An 8,754-nucleotide genomic window follows, 5' to 3' on the forward strand; every position below is an offset into this window, starting at 1 on the left:
TCAGCAAAGCTTCCGTGCCCAAACCCTCACTCTGGTTTCTGGCCCACGGTGGCCTCTCTCCATGAGGCATAGCTCCACCCATGAAACATGACACCACCCACGAGGCGTGGCTTTATCCACAATCCATAGGTGCCACGAAACCTGGCCTCCACCCATGATGGCCCAGTCCATTCTTGGCCCACCTACAAGCATGGCCGTGCCCGCAAGACCTGGCCACACCACACTGACCTGGTCTCTCTCACAACACTGCCTGACCCTTACATCCATGCCACTCAACTAAGCCCCACCTTCTCCAGGCCCGGTCCAGCGGCCGGCGGCCCCTTCCCCTCCCTTAAGGCCCTGGTAGGCCCCGCCCCTTCTCAATGCCCCGCCCCCAAGCCCGTGCCGCCCGTTTCAGACCCGTTGGCACCAGGCTAACAGCTCCCACAACATCGGCGACCCTGGACGCCGCTGGCGGCTCACCCTAGGCAGCCCGGCCCCACCAAGCCCGGCCCTCGCAGGTGAGCACCGATACTCACAGCCGTGCATCCCAGGACATCTGTGTGACCTCTCAGGGCTCTGTAGGTCACAGGGTTGGGGTGTCAGCATTGGGTGCAGGAGATGGCGCCCCCTAGAGGCTCATAAAATCAGACATCGAGTTGGGGGTTACTGACCCGACAGTCTGGTAACCACTAGATGGAGTTTACTGTGTGCATTGTGGCCACGAGGGGACACTGCCAATGGCGTGTCTGGTAAGTGGGCGGTGTTCCTGCCCTAGATGCACTTTGGAGAGGGCGTCTCTTAACTCGGACAGGTCAGGACCCCTTAGGATTGCCTAAGACCATCGGAAAACACAAATATTAACTTTACAATCAAATAATAATAGTAAAATTACAGTTATGAAATAGTAACAAAATAATGGAGCTGGGCCAGGTGAGGGTGCCCGCCTTTAATCCCAGCACTCAGAGGCAGAGACAGGAGGATTTCTGAGAGCCAGGATAGCCAGAGCTACACAGTGAAACCCTGTCTCAAAAAAAAAAAAATACTAGTATTATTATCACTAGTAAAATAATAATAATAATATAATTTTATGGTTTGGGGTCACCACAACACGTGGAACCTACTCTAAAGGGTCGCAGCATCAGGAAGGTTGAGAACCGCTCGCCTATGGGTCCTCTAGAATCCCAGCTGCCTGGCGGGCCTCCTCACCTCATCCCTCCCACATCCTTCCCTAGCCTCAGTTTTCCTCTGATGATCAGGGAGAGGCAGGACTCAGTCTCTCAGGACAAACCTGGTGCTGAGCCAGGAGGATGCCCTGGGGACACACGTGACTCAGACGCCCACAGTCCCTGTCCCTTGGAGAGAAGCGGGGTGCAGCAGACTCAGACTGTGAAAGCTCTAGAAGAGGTGACTAGAGGCGGGATGGGGGACGCCCCAGCTACTCAGGAAGCCCCGAGGAGGCACAGGATCCCTACCGGCTGGTCTGGGAAGTACAGAATGAGAAGTGAAGGGTGAGGAACCTATCAGGGAGGGGAGGATGTTGGGGGGGGGGCACACAGCACACCTGGGCAAGCTAGGAGATTGCTGTAGTGTGGGGGTATGGGGTGAAGTGTTCCCGGGGTGGGGGGGCACCTGCTGGTTGCCTAGGTACAATTTGTATAGACTTAAATGGGAACTAGGGTCCCTAGCTACAACACCAGGCTCAAGTTTCCAGACCAGCCAGGTGTGGTAGCACCCCTCTCTCCCTAGCTGTTCCAGGAGCCTGAGGCAGGAGAATCGTGAGTTCAAGGCCAGCCTGGTCAGCATAGTGAGACCCTGCCTCAAAAAATAAACCATCATGCTGGGTAGTGGTGGCTCACACCTTTAATCCCAGCACTTGGGATGCAGAGGCAGGCGGATCTCTGTGGCAGTCTGGTCTACAGAGAGAGTTCCAGGACAGCTAGGACAGCACAGAGAAACCCTGTCTCGAGAAGCATAAATAAATCATGAGAAAGGTTATCAGATTGATATCTGTCACTACACTTAGCAGCCAGAACACAGAGATCCACCTGCCTCCATGTTCCAAGTGCTGGAATTAAAGGCATGTGCTACCACACCAGGCCAGATCTATGTTTAAATGGCTGTATGCTCACATACACAGGCTATGAGATGATGTCACACACACGAACACGCCTCGGCCCCATTGGGTCAGCCCATGAACATGAGTTGAGCATGTGTGGGGAGCAGGTAGAACAGGAGGGGCATGGGGGAGACTAGAGGGCAGCCAGGCTGCCTTGCTGTGGCTGGAGGCCACAGCATCTCAGCAATGCTGTCCCTTGTCCTGGGTGCTGGGGATAGATGGGGGACGTAAGGCCGACTGCTCAGATGGACAAGAGGGGTGAGCGAGATAAATGTCTCCCCTAAGCAACACCCAAGATAGGGACTTGCTATGCAACCCACGTTGAGCTGGACCGTGAAGCAATTCTGCTTCAGCGCCAGGCAGGGGATTGTGGGTCCAGCAGTGAGGCACTCTTAGAGAGGAGACCTCGAGGTCCTTGAGCAGTGACAGACACTACCCAGAAGAAGTGTGGAGACAAGGTGATTGTGACTTAGGGCTCTTTCCTCCCGATCCCACAGACCCACCAGCATGGATGATGTTCATCTTGGGGAGGACCTAGAGGATAAAGACACAGGTGCGGTCCTGTGTCCCCAGTAAGGCAGTGTGGAGAGGGAGGCGCTGGGTGACGGGTATACCCTCAGCCCGTACCACATACCAGAGTGGGCCGCCAGGGCTGGAGTTCCTGGGACCCTACACCCTGATGGCTTGGGGGTAAGCCATCTGTCACTGCACCTACAGCCCACCTCTAGGCACAGAGACCACTGGGCTCCCAGTGGCCCCCCCTGTCCAGCCTGGTGTTTACCAAGTTCTAGGCCTGAGATGGGCATCACTGTACCTGGGGCCCCTGGGGGCCTATTAGCCTTCAGGCTCCAGGGTGATACGCTAGCAGTTGTCCCTGGTGGAGCCCCAGCAGCACCAGCCATCCCGCCCTCCCCCCCTTCCCCGCAGCGTTCACCTGGGAGGTGAAGGCCAACAACCGTGCCTACCACAAGCAGTTCAGAAAGAAAGGCTTCCTGTGCTGGAGACAGAAGAAGTACAAGGTGAATTGCCCCTGACAGCACCTGACCCTATGGTGAGCCAGGATCCACCCTGAGAGTCTCAGAGTTGTTTTTTTGAAAGATCTCACTAGGTACCTGACTTGCACTTTAACTCAGGATCCTTCTGCCTCAGTGTCTCCAGTGCTAGGGAATTTATTCTAGGATTAGAACTGGAACCAAAGGCCTCTGAATACTGGGGGGAGTTCCATCCCTTGAGCCATGCCCAAGCACCTCACTGGGTGATTCTAGGTGGGGCACCACCCTGACCACGCCCCCAAGCCCCCCACTGGAGGATTCTAGGCAGGGCTCCACCCTGACCACACCCCAGCCCTTCACTGGAGGATCTAGGCTGGGCTCCACCCTGACCACGCCCCCAGCTCCTCACTGGGGGATTCTAGGAGGGGCTCCACACTAGAGCACACATTTTACCCTTTATACAAATATAGGGTGACCTTCAGTTCCCTCTGTCAGCCAGGCAGGATCCTTCTGCGCAGCCTCCTGAGTGCTGGGATGACATGCCTGTGCTACCTACCAGGCATTCTGCCTCCCTTATTTTAACCATGATGACAGTGATGTCATTCTAAGTCCCTAGTTCCATTTCCTTCCTGGTGCTAATCCAACAGCTGCCAGGTCAGGACTCCCACAGGCCTACCTACAGTCCCTCGCTATGTCTCACTCAGCTCCGTGACTTTGCCCTAAGTAGAACCTCAGACAATGCCTGTTGAAGGCCTGCTCTCAGCTGGCACTCCGTCGAGACCTTGCCCTCAGCAGGTGCTCAGGAGATGCTGACTGGAAGCCTCGTAGTTCCTAATCCCCAAGGCCTGTAGGCATTCGGTACTGGCATGGTGTATGCTGTTGATGTTGGCAAGGCCTCGGGGGAGTCTGCAGGGTGGGACAGATGGGGAGCCAGGTGCCGTGGGCAGGGCCGGCAAGGGCTTCTGTACCAGGGTAGCAGGTACTGCATGCCGACAACTGATAGCTCTCGTTCTAGAGCAACGCCATCCACACAGCCAAGTACAACTTCTTCACCTTCCTGCCTATGAACCTGTTTGAGCAGTTTCATCGTATTTCCAATCTCTACTTCCTTCTCATCATCATCCTACAGGTGGGCGGGGTGGGGTGGGGTGAGTGGGGCGGGGCGAGGTGGTAGGCGGACGTGAAGTGAAGTGGGACCTCAGGATCACAGGAGCCACCATAGGTGGGGGCTTCTCTCTGAAGACTGTGTGATGTGAGGCCTTAAAGTCTCTCCGCCTCCCCTCTCCTGTGCTGGCGGTGTATGCTAGCGACAGTCCCGGACAGGCAGAAGGGGTATCGTGTATGCTAGCGGACAGTCCCGGACAGGCAGAAGGGGTATCGTGCGGGAGAGAGGTTTCGTATTCAGCAAACACTGTCCTGGGGCCTTGTATTCAGCAAGCACTCAGTAAATGCTGGTTGCGGGATCAGAAAGGCACTTAGCACTGTGGGGCTTCACAGGCTTTCCGCGGCCCCACCCACCTGCCTGGGCTCTGAGAACGGCATGGGCGCCCTCCACTGGGACAGGTCCTGGCACCTGGTTGATGCCTGGCCTAGGGGTGCGCCCTGGGAGGAGGTGCCTCCCTCCCAGCTGTGAATAGTGTCTCAAGTACACCCCCACTAGTCTGGCACCTCATTTCTGCTCTGCTTTAACCTGTCAAATTACAAAACATGTATGGAGTATCTGCTGTGTGCGGGGAGTCAGCCAGGCCCTGTCCGCCATGGCTCTGTTTGCCAGAGACTGGGGAGAGTGGCAGTCTAGGAAGGGCTAGAGGACCGGCTCAGGTCTGAAGGAAGAGGAACCTGGCTTCCGGGAGAGGACAAGACAGAAAGGGAAGGTTAGGGTGGTCTGGGGAGGGGGAGAGGAGAGGCTAGTTTGACTTCCTGGCCCCTCCAGGGCATCCCTGAGATCTCCACACTGCCCTGGTTCACGCTCTTTGCCCCTCTGGTCTGTCTGCTTTTGATCCGAGCCACCCGTGACCTGGTGGATGACATCGTGAGTGAGGCGAGGGTGGCATGGGCCAGGGTATGGGAGGTTGGGACTGTCCCCAGACCACACAGGGAGCAGAGTGAGTCCAGGGGGCCTCGGGCAGGGTGTGCTGGGCCTCCAGGCTCTTCCGGGAGCACTTGTAGACAGGTACCCTCTGCCTCTACCTCTCTCTTGGGGATCCGCTCTGGGGTGGAGTGGGGACAGGGGACAGGGCTGCCTCTCAGATCCTCATTTGTTGGTCCAGGGTCGACACAGGAGTGATAATATCATCAACAACAGGCCCTGCCAGATCCTGAAAGGGAAGAGGTGAGGGCTGGGGACATCTGAGGATAAGGAGACTAACCCTGGGGGAGCCGCTGAGAGGCTAGCACCTTCCCACACTGCCCTAGTTGGGTTTGTGTGGCTGTGATAAAGGCCACGACAAAAGCGGCTTGCGAGGAAAGGGTTCACTTTAGCTCACAGCTCCAGCCCATCATGAGGGAAGGCGGGCAGAGCTTCAAGGCAGAGCTGAGGCAGCGGCCCCGGAGGACACAGCTTAAGGACCTGTTCCCGGGGCTTGTTGGGCCTGCTGTCCTGCACAGCCCAGAGCCACAGTGGGCGGGCCGGGGCGGGGCTGGGGGTTGGTGGTGGCGGGGGACCCTCCCACAGCAATCATCCATCAAGATAAAGACATGCCCGTGGGCCAATACGATGAGTGCTTTTTCTTAGCTGAGGGGAGGTGATTCTCGGATGGGGACCTGACAGTTTGCTCTGTAGATTGTGGAGTTGAGACATAGGGGGTTCCCCTTGAAGGAAGTCTAGGAAGGACATAAGTGGTGCTGGAGCGCATCGCATGGAGACATGACCCTGGCTGAGGGCAGAAGCAAGTTGGGGAAGGTTTTCTGAGGACAGTGGCTGCCGATCTGGGCCTTGTAGGTGGTGACTCAGTAGGATCAAGGGCTCCAGAGGTGGCAACTTGCAGCTCCATGAGAGGAGCTGGGCACATGGGGGAGTAAGCCACGCCCACGCCGTGACTCCACTCCCCTCCTTGCAGTTTCCTGTGGAAGAAATGGAAGAATCTGTGTGTGGGGGATGTGGTGTGTCTCAGCAAAGACAGCATCGTCCCGGTGAGCCCCCTACGAGTGCCCCTAGGGGTGGGTCTGCTGTGGGGGATGCGGTGTGTCTCAGCAAAGACAGCATTGTCCCTGTGAGCCCCCTCCCATGAGCGCCCTAGGGGAGGGTCTGCCAACAGTGCCTTTCTGCCCCACCACAGGCTGACTTGCTCCTGCTGGCCAGTACAGAGCCCAGTAGCCTGTGCTATGTGGAAACCGCAGACATTGATGGGTAAGAGGCCATGGCTTCCCTGGGGGCTTGGCGACAGAGCAACCCTTCTCCTGTGGCGGCTGAAAGAGATAGCCAGGTAGTCCAACTAACCCTTCAGGGTACCGGTGTGTCTGTACCCAGGGCAGACAGCCACGGCGCAGCCCTGACTCAGGGAGCAGGTGTGCTATGTGACCTCAGACAAGGCCTCTCCTTCTCTGGGCGTCATCTTTCTGTGGATACAGCAGGCACTTAGCAAAAGTGGTCAAGGGTCTGGAGGAAGTACAACTTCTCAACACAGGGTGTCATCCACGGCCATATTTTCATGACTCTACACCTTGCTCTTGTCCCCAGGGAGACCAACTTGAAGTTCAGACAGGCTTTGATGGTCACACACCGGGAGCTTACTAGCCCGAAGAAGATGGCTTCCTTCCAGGGTGAGGGAAGGAGGCAGCCTGTGTGCCTCTCTCCACCTCCCTTGCTGGGCCCATATGGGTGGTGGGTGGGCCCTGCACAGCTCAGTGTGCCATCCATGGACCCCTTGTCCTCTGCAGTTCCTCCTCTACCTCAGAAAGTGCCCATGCTGCTGGAGGTGTTTTTACAGTTCTATTGTAAAGGCCAATTAAGAGGTTTGGCCTTTTGCTGTCTTAGCACTAAGTGGTGTAGACTCAGCCTTTCTCTCAAAGCACAGCACCCCGGCTGGCTTTCTCTAACCTTCCTCAGAACTTAGCAATAATTCTAGCGCCCAGGAGGCTGAGGCAGGAGGAACCCAGGACTGAGGGCTGGACAGGTGACTCGGGTTAAGAGCACTGGCTGCTCTAACAGAGGACCTGGGTTTGGTTCTCATTGGCTCACCACAGCCAGTAACTCCGGCCCCAAGGGACCCAGTGCCTCTGGGCTCCACAGGCTCCTGCACACATGTGCACACACCTGTGCATAGATGTACACACACTTGCATACACATGTGCACACACCTGCACATGCATGCACATACCTGTACATGAATGTGCACACACATGTGCATACATATGCACACACCTGTACACGAATGTGCACACACATGTGCATACATGTACACACCTGTGCATAGATGTACGCACACTTGCATACACATGTGCACACACCTGTACATGAATGTGCACACACCTGTGCATAGATGTGTAATTTAAAATTTATGGTTGCAGGGGAGGGGTCTGGAGAGACGGCTCAGCAGTTTGGAGCACAGGCTGCTCTTCCAGAGGACCCAGGTTCAATTCCCAGCAACCACATGGTAGCTTAAACCCATCTGTAACTCCAGTTCCAGGGGATCTGACACCTTCACACCAGTGCATATAAAGTAAAGTTTTATATATATATAAATAAAGATTGGGCACGCCTTTAACCTTTAATCCCAGCACTGGGGAAGTAGAGGCAGGTGGAACTCTGTGAGTTTAACGTCAACCTGGTCTACGGAGTGAGTTCAGTACAAATCAGGGATGTTACACAGAAAAACCCTATGTCAAAAAATAAAACAAAAAGATATGTTCTATAAATTGACTAAGAAAAAAAACAATTACAGTAAGGGTCTGGGAAAGGATTCAGTGTGGCCTTTGGCCTCAGGGCACAAAGGTCGCCAGCTCTGGGAGGAGAACAGTTTGAATTCCCTCCCCTGAAGGAAACATCTGCTGTGTTTCACATTCCAGGCCTTCCTGGTGCTTATCTAGAAAAACAAAGACCTCTGCCTCCTACCACCCTCCAGCAGGCAGTGACCCCAGGCCCCACAGGCATAGCACCTGGCACACAGTACACGCTCATTTAGTGTGTCAGGTGAGAAGGGCAAGTTCCATAGGAGACACTGTGTGGTGGCTGAGGCGCTCCATTGCTCGCCCCTGTCTTTGGGTCTCTTTATCTGAAGAGCTGCCCCCTGCTGGAATGTTTGGTGATCAACAAGTCAGGACCCTAAGAAATTGTCCATGCCAAACATCTCAGGTGTCTGGGATCCAGGGAAAATGCCAAACACCGAGTCCCTGCCTATGCTCTCTACCTGTCCCTCCTTAGGAAACACATGACAGCTAGGTACTTCTCTCTCTCTCTCTCTCTCTCTCTCTCTCTCTCTCTCTCTCTCTCTCTCTCAGTTTTTTGAGACAGGGTTTCTCTGTGTAGGGCTGGTTGTCCTGGAACTCTCTCTCTGTAGAGCAGGCTGAATTTGAACTCAGAGACCTGCCTGCCTCTGCCTCCCGAATGCTGGGATTAAAGGTGTCTCTCTTTTTTTTTTTTTTTTTTTTTGGTTTTTCGAAACAGAGTTTCTCTGTGGTTTTTTGGAGCCTGTCCTGGAACTAGCTCTTGTAGACCAGGCTGGT

General features: G+C 55.3%; 1 protein-coding gene across 1 annotated transcript in view; it reads left to right on the top strand.

The window, feature by feature from the left end:
- Nucleotides 1–190: 190 nt before the first annotated feature.
- The window catches only part of Atp8b3 (ATPase phospholipid transporting 8B3), a 21,604-nt gene continuing 13,040 nt past the window's right edge, over nucleotides 191–8,754 (top strand). The window contains exons 1-10 of the mRNA XM_026785226.1: nucleotides 191–231; nucleotides 297–342; nucleotides 398–500; nucleotides 3,026–3,117; nucleotides 4,106–4,219; nucleotides 5,024–5,122; nucleotides 5,361–5,422; nucleotides 6,150–6,222; nucleotides 6,369–6,439; nucleotides 6,770–6,852. Coding sequence (XP_026641027.1) covers nucleotides 191–231; nucleotides 297–342; nucleotides 398–500; nucleotides 3,026–3,117; nucleotides 4,106–4,219; nucleotides 5,024–5,122; nucleotides 5,361–5,422; nucleotides 6,150–6,222; nucleotides 6,369–6,439; nucleotides 6,770–6,852 — 784 coding nt within the window. The remainder of the gene's footprint in view (nucleotides 232–296; nucleotides 343–397; nucleotides 501–3,025; nucleotides 3,118–4,105; nucleotides 4,220–5,023; nucleotides 5,123–5,360; nucleotides 5,423–6,149; nucleotides 6,223–6,368; nucleotides 6,440–6,769; nucleotides 6,853–8,754) is intronic.

This window comes from Microtus ochrogaster, linkage group LG1 (assembly GCF_000317375.1).
Source record: "Microtus ochrogaster isolate Prairie Vole_2 linkage group LG1, MicOch1.0, whole genome shotgun sequence".
Taxonomy (NCBI): Eukaryota; Metazoa; Chordata; class Mammalia; order Rodentia; family Cricetidae; genus Microtus; species Microtus ochrogaster.